General features: G+C 40.7%; 1 protein-coding gene across 12 annotated transcripts in view; it reads right to left on the reverse strand.

The window, feature by feature from the left end:
- LOC129362726 (pleckstrin homology domain-containing family A member 7-like) overlaps positions 1-24,120 on the reverse strand; it is a 156,121-nt gene that overhangs the window by 77,348 nt on the left and 54,653 nt on the right. Inside the window, exon 1 of one of the 12 annotated variants that reach the window (XM_055034480.1) lies at positions 16,328-17,123. The exons of 9 other annotated variants lie outside the window; for them this stretch is intronic. In XM_055034480.1, coding sequence (XP_054890455.1) covers positions 16,328-16,398 — 71 coding nt within the window. In that variant the 5' untranslated portion in view covers positions 16,399-17,123. Of the gene's footprint in view, positions 1-11,890; positions 12,025-16,327; positions 17,124-24,120 lie in introns of those variants that run through there. 2 more of the 12 variants (XM_055034511.1, XM_055034518.1) reach the window with 2 other exon arrangements.

Raw genomic sequence — 24,120 nt, forward strand, 5'->3', positions numbered from 1 at the left:
GTTTGAAGGGAAAAATTGAGAACAGCAACTGGATTGGAGAATACTGAAGAAAATCTAGTTGAGGTATTTCAGATTTCCTCGAATGAGAGCTTAGAACTTTCAGGTTAATCAGTTCTGCATGGACCAGATAAAAAAGTATCAAATGTGTAAAAAAGAACAGGACTCTAAATCAATCTAGTCAGTTTTGTCTTTGTTTCATTCATTCACTCTTTTCATCAAGTATTTAGAGACACATGGCATGTCTAACTGCGCGATTATACGCTCAGCAACAAGCCAGGGAAACTGACTCCCCCTTGCTTGTTACATGAATACCACAAGTAGCAAACTTGTTCAGGGACAGATAAGATTCATTTAATTTCTAGTTCTTGGGTATGCCGCTCCTTTCACATACCGCCCCGCCCACACAGCCCATGTCTAAAATCATTACCAACTTCAATCAGTGCAAAAGCAAATGATTGTTTTTAAAACAATCATTTCGTATTACAAACTTGTGCTTCTATTTCCCTTGCATCATGACATTCAACATTAAAAAGAGAAACTAAATGACATTGTGGTTAATCTGCCAAGCATTAAAACAAACTAAAAATAATAATAATAATAATAATTTAAGTTTAAAAAAGAAACAATCAGAATGGTGACAGCCGGGAGGAAAACACGCCAGCTGACATTTAAAATGTCTCCAGCATTAATGTTCCCACTTAAGCCGTCCCTCTTCGACACTTTGAGAGTAAATCCTTTTGTAATTACCCAGACCTCTTCCAGGAGCATTTTCAGATCGTTCTGCACAAATCAGATCGCTCCTTGTTCGACACTCGTCCACATTCAAAATAGCCGTGACGTTTTGCCCTCCCCACCATTCTCCTTTGCCTCAGCGCCTGACTGACTGTGATTATAGCTGCTCTTCACTCGGCTGAGTGCTTATTAAATGTCTTATTGCAGAAATAATGGAAATTTTCTGCATTAGCACAAACAGAAATGGCAGCAGAATGGAACCCTGTGATTGGGCAGAGTGTTTAGATGAGGGGACAATGTTTAGGCTTATTTTTAAAAAGGGAATGCAGCTAAATTGGCCCCTCTGACTGCGTTTTCTGCCCCAACAGACAAAAACAAGACTGTTAGAGCGACATGAAGCGGATCGGGTGAGAGGGTGGAATTTGGAAAAATGTGGGATTTGATGATAAGGTTTATTTTGACTCCAACTATTGTCCTCTTAATTAAGACATGCAGAACCCGAATAGATTGCATGGATTATGAAATAATATGAAATAAAGTTGACATGTCATCGATTCTGCCAACTGATCTTCAGCTGTGGCTCAGATACCAGGGGAAAAGTCAATAGTTGAGTTTCCACTGACCAGATAATTGCGCAATTTGACATTTTGAAAACAAATTAGCTTATTTTGAAGAAAACAATAACTGTTTTTGATTAAGTTTTCATGCTAGGATGAGGTGGGTTTTTGACCGTATCAAAATCGGTTTATTTCATAAAACTTTTTTCGCATCACACGAGTCACATGATCAGATGTTGCCAACCAGATGTTGCCACTGGCGCAGACGGAGAAGAAGCCGACAGGAAGTCGTTGAACGATGATGGCAAGGCATGTTTTTAAATGGCTTATCGTGTGAACAAACAAATTCACTTTCAACAGTACACTTATTTAATGGAAACACCTCACTTGCAAAATTGTTTTTTTTCTTTTTTTTTTTTACGTGAAGAGAATAAATGGTAATGCAAGCGCGATCAGAGCTACACCTATTCTCCGTTAACATGCTGTTGCGATTGCTTAGAATCTCCTCTGATTGGTCAGGAATGTGACAAAATGCATAATTTCTGAGCACGCTATGTGACATATTTAAAGTGTTAAGCAAAAAATACATTGATTAAACATAGATTTTTACACAGAATGTCTGATATAAATAATTTAATAATCAGTTGTCATCTTTCTGGGGGGGGGGTTTCTTGCAAAAGTCTCTAGGCTTCAATTGTATTCTTTTAAAAATACAGTTAAGAAAAGGTGAGACTACATTGGGAAGTTTAAATAACTTTAAATGCTATACTATTAGCACACACATTTCTAGAACAAATATAGTCTGTTGAAAGCCAGTCCCAATTTTGACAGAAAAGAAAATTAGTGAAAAACAATCAAAACCACCTGGATCCTTATTCCTTCAACCAGACACTTTGAAACTACACTTTTAAGAGTGTCTTAAGATGCCCAGACCTATGATTCAACACTAATGGGAATTATCTTTAAAAAGTTAAACACTTTTTCCCGTCTCTTGAATTTGCAAGCGAAACAATCTTGTCCTAAAATATGTTCAGATGGCTTTCAGCTACAGCTCTTGTTAAAAAAAACTCTTTAAGAACATCTGAAATTTTCTGGAACATAAAAACAAATGAAAGCTAAATAATTTTGCGTGACTTCACACAACTTTGGCGTAACAACTGCCCACTAAAACAGACACAAAATATGTACAGTGTGCCTTGAAAACACTCAAAGGTTTTTCTACAAAAGACAGACAAGCATTCTCTAAAGTCACTCCTCCTCCTTGCTTATGCCCTTCACTTTGATCTGATCATATTTATATTGATCCTGTGATAATCAACCTCTACAACCCCCAAACGTGCAGGTGCTGGACTGCAGGCATAGAAATCATTTTCTACCAATTTTCCCAACCTAATAAATCTATCCAAGGCAAATAATGAAAATATATCTGTGCCTTCTCATATCATCTCACACCTTTTCAGATCTTGCTGTCATTTGCTGCTGTCCCATCTTATGCCAGGCGCACCAGGAGCGCCGCCTCTAGAGACGGACAGGCCATAAAGCGGCGCTGACAATTAATTGGAGTTCCATCAAGTAGCAGGATTGGGACTCTTGGTCCCTGATGAGCTGCACCGACTTGATTGTGGTTAAATTTTACGGGAGAGGGGCGAAGGAATGGCAGCGAGTCTAATAGGCAACGTCCATCACAACCAATCAGAGGCAGCAGACGGAGCGGCGCCCACCTCTGTTGCTAATGGTGATGCCAGAGGGCAGAAACAACCCGTCTGCCTCCCCGCCCTACTCCACCTCCCAAAGCTCTTGAGAGAATACTTGGGACATTTTGTTGCTATGGTAATGTCAAGATGAGACCATCTTTGGCTTCAGATAAGTCCCCGCTTTTGTTCGTAGCAATAAATATTGCCGAACGGCAGTGGCAATCTGCACAGGAAAAAGATTATAACATTTATAGGAAGGGGAGAAAAGAAGAAGAAGGAAAAAAAAAAACGCCCCCTCGAAAAGTGAATGTTCGTGTCAGGAGAGCAGTTTTCAAGCAGAAAGACGGAGTCAGCACGGAGACTGACAGCCTGGCATGCTAATGGATGGAAAAAGTCAGCACTGAATTCACATTCGGAGCACTTCACAGCATCCTGACGGGGCCGGTCTTAGAAAAAAAGAAAGGTTCTGGTATGTTTGTGTCATTGCGTGTCGAATATGCATGAGTGTGAGGTCCAATGTTAGCCATACATGCTGAAAATCTATAAAAAGAAAAGAGGAATAAGTGATCAAATATCTAGGCTAGGAGTGCCCAAAGTCTGACCTGGAGGGCCGGCATCCTGCATGTTTTAGTTCTCTCCCTGGATCCAATGACGGCTCATTAGAAGGTCTAAGAAGACCGCTGACATGCTGAGGAGGTTGTTACTACTAGGGAGAGAACTAAAACATGCGGGATGCCGGCCCTCAAGGACCTACTTTGGGCACCCCCGATCTAGGTGGCCCAATAAATGAAAGTTTACTAATGCAGTGGGGGAATGTTCACAAAATAAATCAAGTTTTAAATTGAGGGAAACATAAGTTAGCATAGTGTCGGAGTGGCGTAAATTGTAACGGACAAACAGCCAACAAGTCACTGTTTGAGTGTCTGATGGTTACATACACTAAAGGAGAAAAACTCTAGTGGTCGTCTGTCCTTTGTCTCCCGCCCATCCAAGGCCCACAAAAGAAACTCAGACAATTCGTTCACCTCCCGCTCATTCTGGAGGATCTGAAGGCGTTTCCAGGCCAGAAGGACCTGGACTATCCCTTCTGCTGGGTCTGGGTTGGGATTGGATTCTCCCAGTGGGAACGTCTCAGAAACCCAGAAAAGGGTAATCGTCCAGCAGGCCTTCTGACAACATGCCAAGCCAGTTCAAACAAAGCACTCTGCATGGTCAGGCCGAAATGCTGAAATTGGTTCTCATGGTTGCGGTGGCATGATGAAAATGGCATTCTCAGCCTGATGTTGTTTATCACAACCCCACCGGTGAGCTTTTCGACCCCCTCTCCATCCAAAACTATTGAGTGATTGGTCAACATTTTTTGAGCGTGTGCTTACGCAGAAAACGGTGGCACTTAACTCCCATAAGCTGATTTTCCAGCGGGATGGATAATTTCACCCAAGGTTGATGGACTGAAACACTGAACTACCCCTGATTGGTTCTGATCCGAAGCACCTTCTGTTAATTCTTCCCGATAGCATGGAATTTAAAATGAAATGTTGTAACTCGTCAATCACTATATTCTCCTTTCATGGGAGTTCGTCTTTGTTGTGTCTTGGTAACTTTGAAGGGTGTGTTCGAAAACGAACGTTACAAAACCACATGACCACTCGTCGATACTCTCAACTTCTCTCAATGCAGAGGAACAGAATAGCAAGCTTCACCTCATCCTCTGAAGAAGCTCACTGCGGGATCCAGGATCTGCTTTGACATCATTGTCGACACCTAATGATCAATAATGAGGGTTCGAAGGTTGGTGAAGTAGTAAATGTCTTATGATTCAAGACACGTGAATGATATTAAGTCTTTGAAGTTTTGACACCTTGACTTTTAAAAACGTAAACTGAGAACAGAAAGCCAGGAGTGTTTTATGTTGAGGCTTAAAAAAGTTTGAAGACCAATGGAATAAAAAAAAAAAAACACCAAACTTCAGAGAGCATAAGTGTAGTTTTATTCCTTTGACACAGGTAAAAGAACATGACTACAGCTGATGTGCAGCAAAATCTCATAGGTGCCTGATCATTCATTCCAGGATCCTATGATTCAGTCTGTGAGTAAAAGCCCCCTTGCTCTCTTGTGTCATTTCGATAATGAGCCATGCTCATTTCTTTGATTAAAACATCAATGAGTGAAACCAAATTAAACACAGAGTAAACTGGCACACAAGGCATCCTGTTAGTGTTAGAACATAACACATTATCTCCTCTCTCGCTGTGAAGAATTGAACTGTCACAGAGTTTGTCGCGCGGCCGCTCGCCTTTACCACTGATCTCATTATTCTCTGTAGCAACAAGTTAACTGTGCAGAGCATGACAAGGGAGACGGATTACTTAAAGATGACCGTGTTGATTGTTTTGATGCAACAGCATCTTAAAGCTAGGCTGACTCTCTCTGTTTTCATTTTCTAACTGGTTTATGATTGTCTCAGCACATTCCTCGGCTTGTTTTCAGCACTCAAATATAAAGTTTACCATAAAGTCGCAGCAGGTATGTCAGCTGTATTCAGGTTTCCAGCTTGTAAGCTGTTGTAAAAAAAAAAAAAAAAAAATCCAAGAAATGTTGTCTTGGTTTAAAACAAGGGGTTTGATTGTTTTATCATTTGCTGTATTGGATGAATAATCCAAATCCACAGTCGATAGAATCAATTTTGGGTTTTACGAGGTTTACGGTTCAGAATATTAACCGGACCACAAAGTGGGCTTTCTCTTTTTCTCTTGTGGTTCTGAAACTGACGTATAAATTCAACTTTAAGTTGAGTTAATTAGAATATTAATATATTATTATAACTTCAAAAGTTAGGCTTTTGAAGTTATAATCTTTCAGCTAAAGATAAACGTTTTACCAAAAGTTTGATTCTTAAGCATCTTAAACATTCAGCAGGTTTAATTTCCCATTTAAAAACCTCCCACTCTCTGAGCACTACTTTGTTTCTGTGTTCATTTTTACTTAATTACATCATTAGGAAAAAAGATTATGAATTGAAAATTAAATTAACCTTGATTACACAACACATTTTAGTTACTGCTGAGTTTTGTAAATTAAAACAGTTGAAAGTAATTTTTTTTTCCAAGCTACACACAAATGTACAAATGTATTTAGAGGTATTTGGAGATAATTGCATGTTTTTTCATTTTTAGATAGTAGAAAAAAGTCAAAAAAAGCAAATATTTGCAATTACTAGTTTCCATACTTAGACTCTCAAATTATATTTACATTTTCAAACATTTTAAGACAGTGTAGAAACATGTAATGCAGTTTAGTTGTGAGAGTGAGGACAACAGCAGCTAAAACAATGAAAGATTAGTTATTGTTTCGAGCCACAATGAGATAAAACAACGTGCATTTTATCAAGTCTGGCCTTGCTTTGTTGGTTCAGGCCTCCATATGCAGCTAAAACAATCACAACATTTGAGAAGACAGAAAAACCCAAATCAAGCTTAAACGCATCTTTGATTGAACATCTAGGCTATTCGCTTCATTTTTATTAATACCCATGGAGCCAATTTCCCCACAAACTAAAGAAAAAGTTTCCAAGCAGGGAAATTCAGGAACTAAAAATACTCCCCTCTTCTTTCTCTCTTGTCTCTGGTTACTCATTGTCTTTTCTAATTTGCTCATTATATTAAGCCAGAATCTATCTGAAGAGAAGCTAAATATATGAAATATTAGAAACCATGGACCTCTGTTGCACAAACACTGGTTTAAAAAAAAGAAAGAAGCCAATTTAAATCTCGTTAGGAGGAGCAGGAAATATATCTAGTGTACCCAATGACACCAAGGAGAGTCACTCCGGTTCTGCAGCGGCCCACGCTTCCCTCGCCCGGTCCGCCGAGACAGGAGCGAGACAGACTTTCTTCTTGTCTGCTGCTGCCAGTGTGGGAAGTGAAATGCATGCGATGGAAATCTGTTGGGGCTGCCCCGTTTGTCCTACTTTCTGCTGGTGTCCTCCGCATCCGACCGCACATTTACGCCTCGCTGGCGTGTCAAACATACCAGCAGCGGACTTCACAAAGTCGCAGGAGTAAACGTTTCGCCACACGTATGCTTCCACGCAGCCGTCTGCGTCATCAAGAAACACTCGCACGTGTCCTGAGCCCGAGCTAGCATAAATGCATAAGATTTTCATTTTTCCATTTCATTCCCTTGTCTTGATTAGACTAATAACATGTAGATCTTTTGATGGGGGGGGGGGTTTCTGCCTCCTCATGCATATACAGTGCATTCGTTGATTGCACATAAAGCGTCTCAGATTAGGCAGGGATTACTGCTCTGCTGCCCACATGGCCGGGGCCAGCTGGGGCGTAATGTGACACTTGGTAGTCTGGCGGGCTCAATAGGTTTCAGTGACTAACAGATGGTGAACGGAGCGGGTGATGTATTAAGATCCTCCACATCTATCTAAGGAATGGCAGTATGGGGTTGTGGCTTTCCCGGCCCAAATCTGCATCAGCTGCAGACAAACTGATGACTGTAAATATGGGGGCTCTATACACACTGCCATGAAAACATCGCCTTATTTCAGTCTCTCTCACACAGAAGGCCTGTAAGGTACCACATGTAACGTTTATTTGCCGTGACGTGAGCTCAAAGCGCAACAGGATTATTAGCAAAGGATTGTGCATAAATGTAATAATGGATAATTAGCTGAAGAGCAGGTCACTCAAAAGAAAGGTGGGGAAAAAAAACAACGCAGGAGTGCTTACATGATCAGAGGAATTCATGTCTGAAGGAATAATTTTCAGTTTCTCAGGGTGAGTCGCAGAACTTTTGTTTTTAAAACACCATCAAGATCCATAGCGTGCCATCAGTATGCAGATCTGTGTCTGCCCGGCCTTGGGTTCGGCCCTGCTCAGAGCGAGATGACAGTGACGAGGCAGTGAGCAGCGCTGCGCCCCGCGCTGATTAACTGCTTCTTAACACCTACAATAAAGTAATTATTTGTCGGGTTTTCTTTGAGCTGAAAGAAAAGTTTTGTTTCTGCCAGAGAGATCAACTAAAATTTTGATTTCCATGCAGTTAACAGCATTGGAAAGCTTAAAATACACAGTCAAGATCTGTAAATAACTCAAAAAGCCCACCCAAGTAAACTTGTTCATGGTTTTGTCGGGCGGTATAGAACATGCAAATTACGACATCAAAATTAAATTGGTGCTCAACGGTTGTAATCTTTCAAGGTCAGATTGAAATCGAATTAAAGTTGGTGCTTTAGAATTAGCTTCTGCTAAAAACAGTGTTGGTGTAGTGCTTTAGGGTTAGCACCGCTAACGTTTTAGTTAGCGGGTTATTTGTGTGAGTACATACAGAGACCACATCCTCCAACCGGCTGTTTTGTTCCGCACCTTCGTGCGCTTGGTGTTTTCACCTCTACGCGCACCAAAGGGGAAAAGCGGATTGAAAACACCTCAACAGGAATAAGAGATTTTGTAAGGCAGTGTGTGATTCAGAGCCAAGACCCACACAGAAACCCCCAGCGTTTCCTCAGTCACAGTCAAAGTGTAAGTCTTTGTGGTTTATCTACCGTTCATCCGTCTGTACTCTGCATTGTTTTACATCACATAGAGCAATGAACCAATTTCCCATCAGATTTTAGATGTAAATTTATGGTGACCTTTCTACAACATAAGCACATTAATCCTTTCTCTTTTTCCAAAGCGGGCAAGTAAACACATAAAAAGACTTAGCGCCAGCTGCTTCCTGTGATACATTTCAGCCCCAACCCACTGCTGCGTGAAACAACGCATGTTGTTACTGTTTTCATGTCGTCCCATGCATTGGACTGAAACGAGACAAGAATTATAAGAAGGGGTGACATTTACACAAAATGGTTGACTGCGAGAATGTAAAATGAGGATGTGGAGTTGAACCACAGCCTAATGCAGGCTAATTTAGGACCAATTAATTAGCTTAAATGCAGCTTTGTTTAATATTTAACGTCCAATTCTGACTTGACCTAGTTGGCTCCTCAAGCTAAGTCAGTTCCATTGGATTTTGTCAGAAAAATAAATCAATCAGTCAAACAAAATTCAGCCATGTGGACACCGCATGGCTGAATTTGAAAGGGACATTTCAAATCAAATCTGATTTCTTTTCCTTCTCTCTTATCATTTGCATGAATGTCAGGTTAATGATCTTTTATCTTTTATTGTATTGCATTGCTTTTTGCCAATAGTCCCAGTTCAAAATGGCTTTGAAAACTGGCAATGACATAAAAAATTTGAAGTTAAGAGGTCACCGTTTAGATTAGGGTATTTGTGTAAACTAAATTTAAAAGTTGAGATTCTGATTCATTTTCAACTTCAATCAATCATTTGTAATCCAAAAATTAATGAGTTAAAGGGAGGTCTTCATCTGCAAGATCACGACAGAGTATAATGGCTTCGCTAAGAAAATAAAAAATATTGATTACAATAATATTACAAGAATAAAGTCGCACGAGTTCACGGTCAAAATAATATGAAAATAAAGCCATATTACAACATTGTTCCAATATTACGACTTCTTTCTCAGATTATTTTAACTTTATTCTCATAATTGTATTTTTTGTTGTTGTTGTGAATTAACTCCTGTATTTTTTTTTTTTTTAAGACGGCTTTAATACTCTGTCTTAATATTAAGACATATTTAAGATCTATTTTTAGATATGGAAACTTAGACAAGATGAAAATCAGAGTGGCATATCTTGGGAATTAGAAAATTCCTAAATAAAATATTAGCAATAAGCTATTGATATTTTCTATTTCTGTTGTATTTCAAATTACTTCCTCTAGCAAAAGAATCTGTAACAATTTAGTTTTTCTTAGTCAAGGTTTGTTTCATTGACTAGTTCTATTAAATCAACACCACTAAGTTAGCATGTTTTATAGCCATTAGATATAAAATTCATAAACAACAAGTGGAGCTTAAAGGGTAAAAAAAAACAAAGCCTGATCAGTTCCTCTTGGTTTTTTGCCATTATTACTATGACGTTTATTTCTTCCTCTCACAAAGTAGAGCATAATTGCCTTTCATATGCTTTCTGACATGTTGTGACATATACTTGGCATCAGCGGCTCTTTGGCCACATCACTCCCACCACAGAGAAAAACCACAATTTCAAAAACAACTGCAGCTCTACTCTTTAGTCGCTCCGATCCACGAGACGCTGCTGTGAAAGCCTGACACTGTGTGGCACGAGAGATCCACGGGCGGAGGGGGGACTCAGGGGGCCTCGCTCTGTCAAAGTGTCAGTATCGGCAAACGTCCAGTCGAAGCCGAATGTCAACACTCTAGAGGAGAGCGCAGCTGGATCCCGCCGGAGAGGACGGCCAACAAACACACACGGTGTCAACCTTTAAACAAGTTGAATCGCAGATTTTTTTGCTTCTTTATTCAGTTGTTAAAGTTAATTAGTTTTAATGTGCCCCTCTGAATTGTGGAAGACACAAACAAAAAACTTTTAACATAATAGTTGTGTGTCAAAATATTATTTTATTATTCAAATCAAAGCGTTCTATCTGTGTACCACCAAATTAAATCAGTGTATCAAGATGTTTGATGTTATTTAATTTCAAGAAGTAGTTATCAAATGCAGAGACAGCTAGTGAATAATGTTTTCTCAGACTGCTAACGGGTTAGTTTTGGGTTTGTTCTGCCTCAACCCCTTTGAGAACATTAGTGATCTTGATTTGGCTCAAAGTGATAATGAGTTTGTTAACCCTGACTTTAGGCAACACATTGAATACAAACCCACGTGTCAGATTTTAGATTTTATTTTGTAAAAAACATAAAAACAATACATTCCTTTCCTTCAACTTGCCCAACTTTGTGTTTGTGCAATACATAATATCCCAATGAAATGACAGATGCACCGATCTGATATCAATATCTGTATCGGTATTGAAAACAATTCTAGATTGTGTGTAGTTGACGATGTGCCTGATCCATAAAGGCAGATCTAATCAGTCTAATTCTATGCTTTGATTTCATGATTTCTTATTTATTTCACATTATATTGAAATTTCCTAACTGCATTTCCTGAACCATTAGGAAGCAGTTTTGTTGCAGTTTATTTGCAACATGTTTCACCAAAGTAGTCAAACTCTTGTGTTTGTTTCTGTATTATTTATTTTTCATCGGCTGTTCTAACTGCACAAATTAAAGTTGTTTTTACAACTTTGTCTAAACTTGTGAAGCTATTGGTGTATTTCAGTCAGCTGTACTGGTGCAGAGATATCAGATAAATTTGTAATTCAGTCGACTTATGACTGCATTTTAATAAAAGGGGCATTTTAAGTTTCAGCTGTTTTTCTGTATCAGATTGGTATCAGCCGCTACTAAACATCAGATATCAGAGGTAAAAAAAAAAGAGGATCGGTGCATCCCTGGTTTTTAATACGACAGAATGTGAAACAGTGAAAAGAGGGTGAGACATAAATGTTTTTCTTTCCGTGCTCATGTTCAGTGCTGAAGTAAAGATGTTCAAACAAGCTGCTCCGTTTGCCTCCTGCTGGGCCACCAACCTAAATCCATTTACATCTCTGAGCTGCTGTGAAGCTCCTAAACACAAACCCACCAACACACACGCACACACACACGTATATAAACACGGCAGTGTAAAATTCTTACATGCATTCATGTTGTATCTGCAGAAGCAGAGCTGTTGTCATATCCTGTCTAGTGTTTCTTTCCTACTCCTATCTCCCAACATTGTCCGCGTTATTTACCTCGGACGCAACACTTCTCTGTAAACTTCTTGAACAAAGTCTGCTGCTCATCGGCCGCTTTCCTCCACGGGCCAAAGGCGGCAGGCGTGACGACCCGAGGGAAATGTAAACCGACACACGAAAACACACAAACACCATCAATACGCCGAGGCAAACACACACGAACCTGCGCGCGTGCCGCAGCTCACCTCAAGCCTCCCTGGTTGACTGAACGCCGCTGGCTTATGATGGATTAGTGGACCAAACAACAAAGTCTGGCTGAGGGATTTCTCAAACGGCGAATGAGCACCTTGTCGTGAATTGAAACACGCTGGATTAGGTGGCGGCGGCGCGGGGGGAGGAGCCTAGCGATGAACTTGTTGACAGGTGAGCCAATCATTAACTGAAGTGAACTCAGTGAGGGATCAGTAAACCTTCACTGAGATTGGGCAACGAACCTCATCAAACAGTGACCGTTCTCAACACGAAGTAATGTTATTGCTTCGTGTTTATGGATTGTTAGTCAAAGATGAGTGCGGAAATCATGTCTGGAAATTTGGAAAGCACTTGAAATTTGTTGGTGTGAAAAATAAAAAAGACAGCAAACAAAGTCCTTATCAGACCTTCCTTCATTCCAGTGGACTCTCTCGCAGTCCATAAAATGTTCCCTTAAACATTAACTGGAAGCTAAAATGGGCTTTTCTCTGTCAGAAGGAAAGGTGAGAATGTTAACTCTTTACTCCGAAGCTGGTTTTCTGGTGTAAAAAGGTATTTGAAAGTGAAGAGAATCCCCTGGTGAAATGGAAGATAATTAAAAATCAGAAAAAGGAGGGAAAAAAATACTATTCAATGAGCCACTTTCAAGGAAAAATTATGCCGTTTTGAAATGAGGCTCTATGAAGTTATTGTGTTTGATCTGTAGAAGAAAGACACCATGAGGCAAAGAAAAGTGAAGAAGTCCTCAGAATGGTGGAAGAGTAACAGGAAATCAGTGACGGTCTCTCTCTTTTTGACTGGGGAAAATATCAAACTTATTTAACCTCACAGGTTCGTCACTGTTTTCCAAAAATGGTGACAAGAGGTTCAAACTCTCACTTGCACTAAACTTCATTCACAAAACAGAAAGTTGTGCTTCAAAGACATGAACCTTTGACTTAAAGGGGCAGTGTTATGTGAAATCATCTTTTTTTGGCACAAGGAATTCATATTTAAGTGTTTTTAAATTTCATTTTGTTTCAAAAATGGATTTCTGTGGCCTACATTCTTTCAATTGGACCAGCTCTGATTTTGTAGATGGAGCTTTGGACAACTCCGCTCTAAAGAGTTGACTCAGACTTGTGGTCTAAGACTCCTCTTTATCTTTTCCTTTAAAAGCCAGTCAGTATTTAAAGTACAGATTGTAACTCTGGTAATGCGCTGTAAATGTTTTCTTCCACATTATAAATAAATAAGATCTTCTCCCACTGTTAAGCTAGCAGCATCATTAGAGAGGTTCTTCTGGCTTATAAGAATAAAAATACTTCCTGTTCTGTTTACTCAGAATTTAACTTCTTGTCCTTTTACTAAACTAATTGCACATCCTTCACTATGGTGGGATCTTTAATTTCTTTGGAACACCTTTAGACTTGATGAAGACAGGAAATCCTGCCACTCAAAATGAAGAGAATAAAGGGATGAACTGGTATTAACAAAGTTCTTACAAAGACGAAATTAAATGTGCTTTGATTAAACCAGAAATTCAAGATAGGCTTTTTCTGAACAGGAATATAGGCAATGCTTTCTCAAATTTTATAATTATATAAAGAGTTATTTTAGATAGCGCATTGCAACAGGTAACAGAAATGAAAAACAAGAGGGCATCTCTGATTGGCTGTTTTACTGCCTCGAGGACGGATATTATATCTACAATTCAATTACGAAGTGAAATATTACTTCACAGGACTTCGCCTCAAACACTTTAAATGATCCTTTCAGGTTTATTTTAAAAGGATGTGGCTCCATCAAGACATTTAATCATGTTTCGTATCAGAAATCCTAACTCTAAGATTTCAAACTGTCCATTTCATAAGACAAGAACAAAGGTTGGTGGCTCATCCCCTGCAGGTATTCGGTTTGTTTACCTTGTAGCTAACATGCGCTGGTATGAAGGCTTCGTGCAGCTAAATGTCAAATTTTCATTGAATTCACAGGGTGATCAGGCTACAAGTGGAGCATTCAGAGTCTGAGTCAGAGAGAGAAGGGGGAGTGAATAGCTGTGGTTAGCTTGATATGAGGCCTGGGGCTGTTTCCTGGATTCCTGTCTACTTTCTCTCTGTGTTCGAGCTGACGGGTCGCTGACCTGCCCAGTGGTCTAGGGCATGACTCACTCATCTCCCTCCCCAACCCTGCAGGTGCAGACCGCTCCTTCCACTTCTGCAGATGGTGAACTTCTATAAACGCACAATAATTAAAAGCAGAGACACATCTGACGACATGTCTACAGGCAACCAAACCAGAACGTTGTCATGTTGTTGTTTTTTTGTGATTGTTGTAGCCTAAAATTACAACTTTTTCTCAAAGTTACAGATTTTTTTAAGCTTTATTTTTACAAAAAAAAACAAACAACTTTTAAATTGCTGTACAGATCCTACCCTTTCCTTCTCTTTTTCTCATTACGTTATAATCACCTGAGAAGACCAGACATCGTCACCGTCCTCTCCCCAACTCTTTACTCTTTCTACTGTGACAATATAGATTTATGTTAAACATGTGCAAAGCAAAAGTAACAGGAGTTATGAAAATAAATTTACTTTATGGAAACAAGGCAATTTTTTTTCAGGGGGGTGGGGGGAGGCCTCACATTCTTTGATAAAAAAGTTTTTGCCAAAGGTTCAGGTGGTTTTTCGGCTGCATCAAAATTAGCGTGTTTCGCAAAATTGCAATGGAAACACTTTAATCGCATCAAACAAGTTAATGTCAACAAGCGGATGTTACTACTGGCAAAAACAACAAAGAGAACAACAGGAACCAGTAGGAGGATGACAGCACAGATTGCTTTTCTTAATTACTTATCACGTGAACAAACTCATTCACGTGTGATTTTATTAGCATTTCTTAATCGATGTAAACACCGCAAATGTAAAATTTCCTCTTTTTTTTCCATTTTCCAAATATCAAGAATGTTTTGTACACATTTGTAATGGAAACCCAGAGAGTGATTGGTTTTATTAATGAACTAGGAAGAGATGTAAACTAGATAACAACATTAGTATTCTTAAATTAAAATGCCGTTAAATGATGAGATGGATCATTCAGCTGACATTATCTACATACAGCAGCTTTACTCAACTTACACGGCTGAAAACAGTGCTGAGGACAGACGGTACAAAAACAGGAAGTGTGGGGAACATGTCCCACAAATATTCCACATTAACTTTTTACACAGTGTAAGCAAATCTTATACTGCAAGAACAGTTCAAAATAGTTTTCGCAAAAACAAAAGAGTTAAATGTTACCACTTAGTGTCACACATCTTGCAGGCTTAGCTCTCAAAAAATTAGAAGGAAGCAAAGTTGCAGCGATTGGTGAGAAAATGTTAGAGTAATTGGTCTGATTCTCAGAAAAGTTGCGATGATAGGTGAAACTTACAAGTCTGTAGGAAATGTTCAAATGATGAGCTAGAGTCTTACTGTATGGGGTTTGAGTGTTCTCCTTGTGAATGCTGGTTTCTCTCCAGGTACTCCTGGTCTCTCATGAGCCTTCGGTATCATTGTCTGCCCTGTAATGACCTAGCAATCTGTTCAGGGACCATCTTGCCTCTTGCCCAATGACCACTGCAGATTGGCACCACCTCCCACGATGAATAGTTAATTTTTTTTTCCTCCTCTCTTTTTAAAAAGCTGTTCTCATTACGCTCCAACACCCATGAATTGTTAGGCACAACTAGTGACTGTGAATTAGTATTCTGGTGGCTGAGCCGCTGCCACCTTCAGAGGTTAGAGGCTATTAGTGTCCAGCAGAAACACCGGCGCGGGCGGAGGTCTGCTCTCCCTCTCGGGGGAATCAGGATGGATGATGTTCATTTGAGATCACATCCAAAACCAAGTGATGAATGTATTGACTTTATTCTGGCAGCCGTATCTCTGTGTGTGTGTCCGTGAGGAGTGAAACGGAAACAGATCACTCATCTATTTTTTTCCCCTGCAGGATGTGACTGGTTATAATTGAATAGCCTGCTTTCAAGGGGCTGAACAGTGCCTGTTTAGGAGTGATCCAGGCTGGCATAATAATCCATGTACTCTTGAACCTGCACCGCCTCACACAGCCCAACAAACCACGTCGACTACTATCATCCTGCACAGGTCAAACCGGTTTTTATGGTTTTTGTCAGACAAAAAGAAAATTCTTGAAAAGCCAGTTTGGTCGCAAACCTTCTTGAGAAACATTGAAATCCTTTTCCCCTTTATTTACAAAGAAGAAACACACTGAACCATTAAGCTCACGAAACTGAACTTTCCACGCAGAAACGGAAAAACACCAAAACATGTAATCTTTCCCAAATAGAGGCCCTTTAAGACTTCATGGCTAAAATGCAAAAAAAAAAAAACACTGAAGCGGAGACTAAATCAAAGTAGTGCCACTGTACCTGCATGGAGCATGGTAAAAGGGGTATCCAGGATGAGGTATGTGGTTACAGTAGCTGGATTGATTCCACATTATGCTTCTCTTGGTTCAACCACAGCTTCCAAGCGCTCAGGACGTTTCTCACCGCTCTCTGTTTCTAGTGCCGGCGAGTGGAATCCGACTCAGGCGGCTCGGAGGCACATAAATTGGCGCCGCTTGTTGCGCGTTTCGAGCGGCTCCATTGGAAAAGAGTGAGAGGGTTGGAACAGCTGACGCGATGAGGCAAGAGAGTGATGATCCAAGGGATGAGATGACGTGAGTCAGGTCTCAACACCTGGAAACGGCTCGTCTTGCTCAGCAGAGTAAGGTGGAGTGTGAAATCACAGGTTACTCCCCTTGTCCTGCCTCAAGCCAGTTATTTTCCCCTTCCTTTCAGGTGCAGTCAGGATAGCGGACGCCTCTCAGACCATGCGATGAAGCATGTGTCATCGCCATATGTCTCAGTGATTCAAAACAAGCAACCAGGTGTTTTCAGTCTCACAGGTGTAGCTCTCTGTCCGACAGACTTCAAGGCAAATCAGAGTTGTCTTAATAGTCTCCAACACCAATTAGAAGCAGTTTGTGCCAGAGGTATTACCTCTCTAAACTTCCCAGGTGTCACTATACATGAGTGGGTAAAAATCCAGAGCCACAGCGTCCCGCCGCTCTTCCATCTGAGACAGCTGCCTGCTGTCACGAGTGTTTATTCTCCAAATTACAGGATCCTCGCCGGCTCTCCAGCCTCATGAAGCGGCAGCGGCGCACGCAACTGATCGACTGAGCACCACAACAGAAAGGAAGAGAGAAGGAGAGAAAGGGAGGATATGGCAGCGGGAGAGTGAATCTACCGAGAGAGAGAGAGAGAGAGAGAGAGAGAGAGAGAGAGAGAGAGGAAGAGGTTCCCGGGGTGGAGCTGCCTTCTCCTTCCCGCGAAATACTCATTTAGCAGGATACACACCGCAGGGAGGAGGAGAAGGCGTGTGTGTGTGCGCGCGTGTGTGTGTGCGTGTGTGTGAGAATGTAATGCTATGTAAATGAAGACCTATTTGAACACACTTGCCTGAATACCTTTCATACCCTTTGTGCTCCCTTAAAAAGAAACAGTTCTGTCCGATTTATGAGATCGAAATTGAGCTTTGCTGCTGGTGTGCCTTTTGGCATTTTGGAAAACAGTATTTCAATGATGCTCCGTTGCTCTCCAAGGCTGATGCTTTGCTAGCCATTTCACAGCTTGGTTTTCACACCGAATAGCAATCTATTCTTAATTTAACCAAGAGAACTTGTGTCTAAATATAACCAACTTATTTTGCATCAAGCTAAACAACTAGTAAGAGAGAACATAATTTAAGGCTAATTTAGTGGCTCCTTCTAACTGGCTGCTAAAAGGCTTGTTTGCTGCATGAACACACTCAGCTTCACACATCACAACATCCTTTGGTACAAGACATCCATGTCTAATACAAAATGAAAGAAAGGCAGGATATGGCAGCAGGAGAGTTCATATATAGATTCTGAACTTTTCTATCAGGGAACATAAGTAAAATGTTGCAAGTCTTTCAGATATCTCAGCTGTCAGGTAATTGTGTAATTTATGGCAGCTACATAAATATTGCAAAGTGCTGATGTGACTTAGTAAAGATAGATTTCCTTTGACAGTCAGATACTCAAACGTTTTTCAGACTAATTTATTAATCAATTAAGTCAAATTGACCAAAGGGCAAATGTAGCTTTAAAATCAATCTCCTGAGAATGTTTTGGGGTCACTTTAGACATCACATGTATATTGAACTTTTTTTATTTTACCAACTAGCAGCAAAGTGTTGCTGTGACTGGTTGAGGCAAGTGTATTTAAAAACGTTACAGTTAAAATCCTGTGTAATTTAATGACTAAGAGTAATGTCATGGTTCTGTGTAACAGATACAGGTAAACACGCCTCAACGGTTAAAAGCATGTTGTCATTGGTGTTTCTCACCGAGGTCAGTGAACTGATTTTTTTCCCCCCATATTTCTAAATGGGTAAGTTTGACCAACTCACATATGTGCTGACAGCAGCGGTGGTTCCCATTCTCAAGTTCTTATACCTCTAAAGATGGGTCACCAAAGGTCACACCAACCTTCTGGACAAAGGACAACTATTATCCAACTTCAATCTCTTTTATTGAAATACTTTTTTTCCCCAATCAAAATTGTTTCACAATCATAGCATAAAAGTTTCCTAACCATAGCGCGTCAGGGTCTTAAAAGTTTTGAGAACAAAAGACATGAAATCCTGTTTTCAGACTGAAAATATGTGCTCTTGGATTATGGCAGGAAAATTCCTCCATATTCTTGCAGTTATAATTCCTTTCTGTGCTCTGGGAAAAACGTGTTACACGGCAGCAAAGATGAGTTCAGTATCGCAGGTAAAAGCACTAAAAGATACAGCAGCGAGTACAGTTATTGGCAGCTCTGATAAAGAGGTGAACCAAAGCCTTCACATAAATGGTTGTCATAGAGAAGTGGCGACCCCAAGGCGCCCCTCATTCCCACCTACAGCATACTCGCTGCGAAGGCACAGTAACAGGCACTGTAGCATGCAGCCAATCGGGCTCTTTGTGGACAATTCTGACCGATGGGTTTTTATTTTCAGACGACTGTAACAAGTTTATAGTTTTGACAAAAGATGTGTCACGAAACAACTATTTCGCTTCCAATACGATACCAATATCTCTCAGTATTTTCCAATACCGACATTTACTCGATATCAGCATGAATCGTACATACTTTAGTGACTTATTTCAATGTGCAGTGTTCTAAAAGAGCTTGATCTAGTGAGAATTACAGAGAATTACAGGCAACAATAATAGATTTGAGAACAACTAAGCCACTGATTATTAACCAATGGAGTCTGCATGTAGAATACAACCACTGCTGGACAGAAAGGCCGGGGCAACTGATTTAGACAAACAAAAAGTCACAACAAGAAAAAATTAAACTGTAATAAAAATTATATATGTTATGATCAAATTCTGAGATTTGATCTCTGTTTGTTATTCGTTTGAAGAGACAGGTGGACGCCATCCGCCCCCGCACACGCACTCAACAATACGTTTTTGTTGGTGTTTAAACATTTTTACCGGTGCGCCAGTAGTTGTTGATACACTATATTGATGTTAGAGTAAAATAACCAAAGACGCCACTTTTTAATTATGAATTTTTTGCTGTGACCAAAAGTAGATAAGATTCTCCCTAACAACGTGAAAGTTTTTAACTCGCAAAGAATCGTAACGAACAGACGAATGCAATAATAGACGTACCATATTCCCGAACAGCGTGCATTCTCACTGATCTTTCAAATCTTGCACTGTGTTTTCACATACTTACCCCCGTCTTGCATCACTATCCTGTGTGAAGATTAATTCCTGTAGCTTAATGGTTAATGTGAAGGCCTGTGGCATTCATTTGCAACTAAATTAGCTTTCCTTTCATAACAAGTAAAAAAGTGTCTTCGAAAAAGAACAGAGCTTTTGCTATGCTCCATTTAATGTTTACTTTTTAAAATAAAACAGAAAGTAAGAGAAATCACACCAAGAGGAACAAGTGTAATCAATCTATGAAGGATAAATCCTGAAAAAAATGAGTCCTCGTGGCTGTTGGGTGTGGCATGGTGATGTTATTTCAATTTAATTGTACTCAAGTAGCTCTAATGACTGTCATCATGTGTGAGCTAACTAAACTCCAGTAACATGTTGTTGCTGAGGTGAGAGTCCAGAAGGAGGAAGGGAAACAAAAGATAGGAAAGCAGGGTGGAGCAAATGGGAGGGAAGAAGGAAGGAAGCAAGAGAGGGAGGGAAGAAAAGGAGAGGAGAAGTGGGTTTGGGAGGGGTGGAAGAAAACGAGGCGGTGGGCCTGTTTGTTTTCACTGTAAAATTTCATTCCGGCCCAATTTTATCAGGGAAGGAAAACACAGGGGACCCCGCTGCTGCATCTTCTCCACCATCGCGCTGTTCTCTGTTTATTATCCCTGTTTGAAGAGACAGGTGGACGCCATCCGCCCCCGCGCACGCACTCAAACACGAGCCGTGTGCTCCACATTTTCTGCAAAGCAGACAGAGACGGATGAAAACTTAAAGGGACATTGTTCTGGCAAAAACACGCTCGCACACACGCTGACGACGAAGCACCGACTCCTCACCTGAACACGAGAACGCAACAAAAAAAATCATCAAACGTTCACCAATGCCTTGAGCGAAGATGCGGGAGGTGCCGCCTCGCAGACGTTTGACAGGTTGTGTTGAATCGTTCTGTCAGTGGGAGTGTGATGGCAGGAGTGCCACTGGGCTTGTGGTTCAGCTTATCTGGGTTTTACAGACTTAACCACCCCTCGTTCTACATCCCTCCATCGCCACTGGTTTTAAAATGCAACAAACACAACCTCAAAACACATCTCGTCTGCCTCATCCCTGTGGTCAAGGTCACAGCTGAGCCCAGATCTCTGGAAATCCATGAAAACATAGCTTTAATTTGGCCAGAGCGGTGAAAGCACTGCGAAGGCTTATTATAATCATAGTGTTTATTTTAACAATATTTTTGTCAAAAGAAGTGGCTTTTTGGAGACCTTAACATATCTGAAAATTCACCAAACTTAGCAGATGTGTCAGATCTGCGTGAAAATTACGTATTTTACAGTAGTGGCAAAAAATCGTAACAGCACAGCTCCATAGTTCCACCAGGGCAACTTTTAAAATATTATATGCATTGACCTTTATTTATTGTAGAGGCAAAAAATTTGGTACACTTCTAGAACTCCAGAAGCCCTAAATATAAGTATCTTATATTCTTATATTATATTCAAGTATACCAAACAAATTCCAACTTGAACCCCATTTTGGCCTTTTACAGCCTCTGCATTTTATCACATTCCTCCTGGGGATTTTGATCGATCGGTTTCAAACTTGGTCAGATTATTCATAAGGCATGGCCAACATGGGAATGTTGACAAGATCTACAAGATCTACTAAACAGCCATGGATAAAACCCAACAAAAACTCAGTAATTTTGGATCAAAATTCATATTAGATAGCAGTTCTTATTAGGGACATATAGGACACCTAGCATCTAGCTATGCACCAGCGAGTTAAATTAGAGTGACACAGTCCCTGTAGAAGTTCAATATTTTTCAGATTGAGGCGCATTACACAAATTATGCAATGTAATTTAACTTAACTTAAAGTTCAAGAAAATGAGGAACGCTTCACGAATTTGCGTGTCATCTTGCGCCTGCAGCATCTCAATGTTAGAGCGGAGAAGGGCTTACTTTGAGCAAAGTAAGCCCAACGCCAGCCAATCGGTGCTTGCTTCATGTCCGGGTGGGCCAATCATCCCGAGCTGGTGGCTCACTGTGGCTTACTTTTGACCAATCACCCTCCACGTCCTGGCGCAGTGACGACGACGAGCTAAGTGACAGGAGCTAGGATTATTTAATAAATAATTGTTTGAAATAGATTGGCGATTGGTAAGTTTAAATATGTTTTTCTTTGCAACAGCTCAGTGTATGAGATTCCGTGTTTATCTAGCCGAAGTTAGCATAACATGTCACTGCGGGGAGGAGAACGATAACGGGGCTTCGTGTGGGATTTTTTTCCACCCCCGCCAAAAAAAACAGAAAACATATAAATTGCACATAATTCTGTAAGACGATTCCACCAATATGTGTTATTTCTTGTCATCAATATATGTATTTTTGTCCGCCTATAGCAACGCGTTGTTTTGCTGGGTCCTGCTGTCCACAGTGTGGGCAACATAACGGAGCTACAAATGATAATATCCTGCATTATTTTATAATAAATCATACTGCTATGTGGTATTGATTCAGAGTATGCCGAGTGAAAAAAGCGACATGAATCCAGTGTAATGATTGTGTTGTTAATTACAATGATATTTATATTTAATTTTGAATACTTATTTATGCTTTTTCCCTGTCAGAAAATGCATTCATATCCAGTTCTCCGCAGAACTCCTCAGGGTCAGCTCCTTATGGGCCCAACTGAGGAGGCAAACCGGAGTGAAGGTGCTGTGGCAGGGAGGGCCTGCCGTAAGGAGGAGGTTCTGGCTGAGGCCAGTGCTTTTGTGAGGCAGAGTGGAGGGGATCCGACTGACCAGTTCTTGGTTCTGGCCCACTGCAAAATTCAGTTTGGGAAGTACCAGGGCCAGAGGTTCCAATGGATACTTGAAAACTCACTGGGCTATGCAGTCTATCTGGTCAGCAGCATGATGAGGGAAGAGGAGAAGGACAACCCGCTGTCGGCCAATAAACACCTGTTCCTCAAGTACACCTCCCAGATCAAGGAGGTGGGGGAAGCTGTGGAGGTGTTCCTGAGGAGAAGGCCATGCTCCTGGAGGCCCAGAAGACTGGTGACTCTGGGTGTCTGATGGTGGAGTTCGGAGACTTTAAAGGCAGGTCCATGAAGGAGGTGTATGAGGACCCCAGCAGGGAGGCCCAGGCTTTCATCAGCTACCTGAAGAAGGCCAACGCCTGGCCAAACACCAACATGGCACTCTTCAAAGCCTACGTGCAGAAGAGACAAGCTCCGTCTCCTGCCCATCTGCAAACCGTCACTGCATCCTCCTCCTCCACGGCCACTTCTCCTCCTACTCCTCCTCCACCTGCTGCCAGTCAGAACAGGCCCCTGATGGCTGCCACTGTAAAGGCCCTGTTGGCACATGGGAAGCATTTGTCTCCTTCACAGCTGGCACACAAAATACTTTCTCCATCCAAAACCTGTACGTACTAAATGATCCTCAAAACCATCCTTTTTAACCTCATGAATATGAGGTTAAAAAATATCTTTTTTAACAGCTGCAGTCCCTCGTCGCCCACCTCTGTCTGAGTCCGCTGCCCGGAGACGGCTCTTTACCCACGGTGAGTACCGGGTCATGCACACAGTGTCAGGTCCTGGCTTGTTCTGGTGTTTGTTTGTAATTTTAGTTTTGATTTCTGTTCGACTTATTCTTTGATTAGACCAGTCTTGTTCTTGTTTTACTTTACTTCAGGCCTTCAGTATGTTGTTTTGTCCAGTTATTATTTGTTATTGTTAGATTAATAGTTCTTGTTTGTTTGTGTTCTTGCCCTCTGTGCCAATTTATCTCTCTCTCTCTTCTCAGCCTGCAACCTGCCAGACAATCTGCTCAGTAATAGTTCTAACCCATAGTTAGAACTATTGATTTCCATGAAACTTTCATCAGCTACTTGCAGCCTCTGTCTCTACATTTGGGTCCACTTTAAAATGAACAAATCAGGACACACAGATGTGTTGATGATGTGTGCTTAATTGTGTTTTATTTTACAGATGTAGCTGCTGCTGATGCTACTGATGCTGCTGATGCTACTGATGCTGCTGATGCTCCTGATGCTGCTGGAGTTTTCTTTCAGGAGGAAGATGACCAGGAAATGGTCACTCTGGCCTCACAAGTTGAGGAGCAGCTTCCTCCAGGTATGTAAATGCCAAACATGGTTTTACAATTATTGCTACTATATAACCATTCAATGACACAATCTTTTATTTCATTGTACAGATTGAGTGTCATTCTTCAAAGCAAAAGGGTAATTTTAAAGGTGTATGTGAACTTTGCTTATTTCATTTTTACCCTAATCATCGAAGCTCATTGACCCCCCGTTCTCCTCCCTCTGCAGCATGTTGTAGTCAGTTAGCTTGTCATGTGTTATGATGCTTTGCTTCCCATCTCACTTTTCTTCTAGTATTTACCCAAATGGTGCTCGGGTGAAAATAAAACTC

Source organism: Poeciliopsis prolifica, unplaced genomic scaffold, assembly GCF_027474105.1.
Source record: "Poeciliopsis prolifica strain line A6 unplaced genomic scaffold, Auburn_PproV2 SCAFFOLD001, whole genome shotgun sequence".
In the NCBI taxonomy this organism is placed as follows: Eukaryota; Metazoa; Chordata; class Actinopteri; order Cyprinodontiformes; family Poeciliidae; genus Poeciliopsis; species Poeciliopsis prolifica.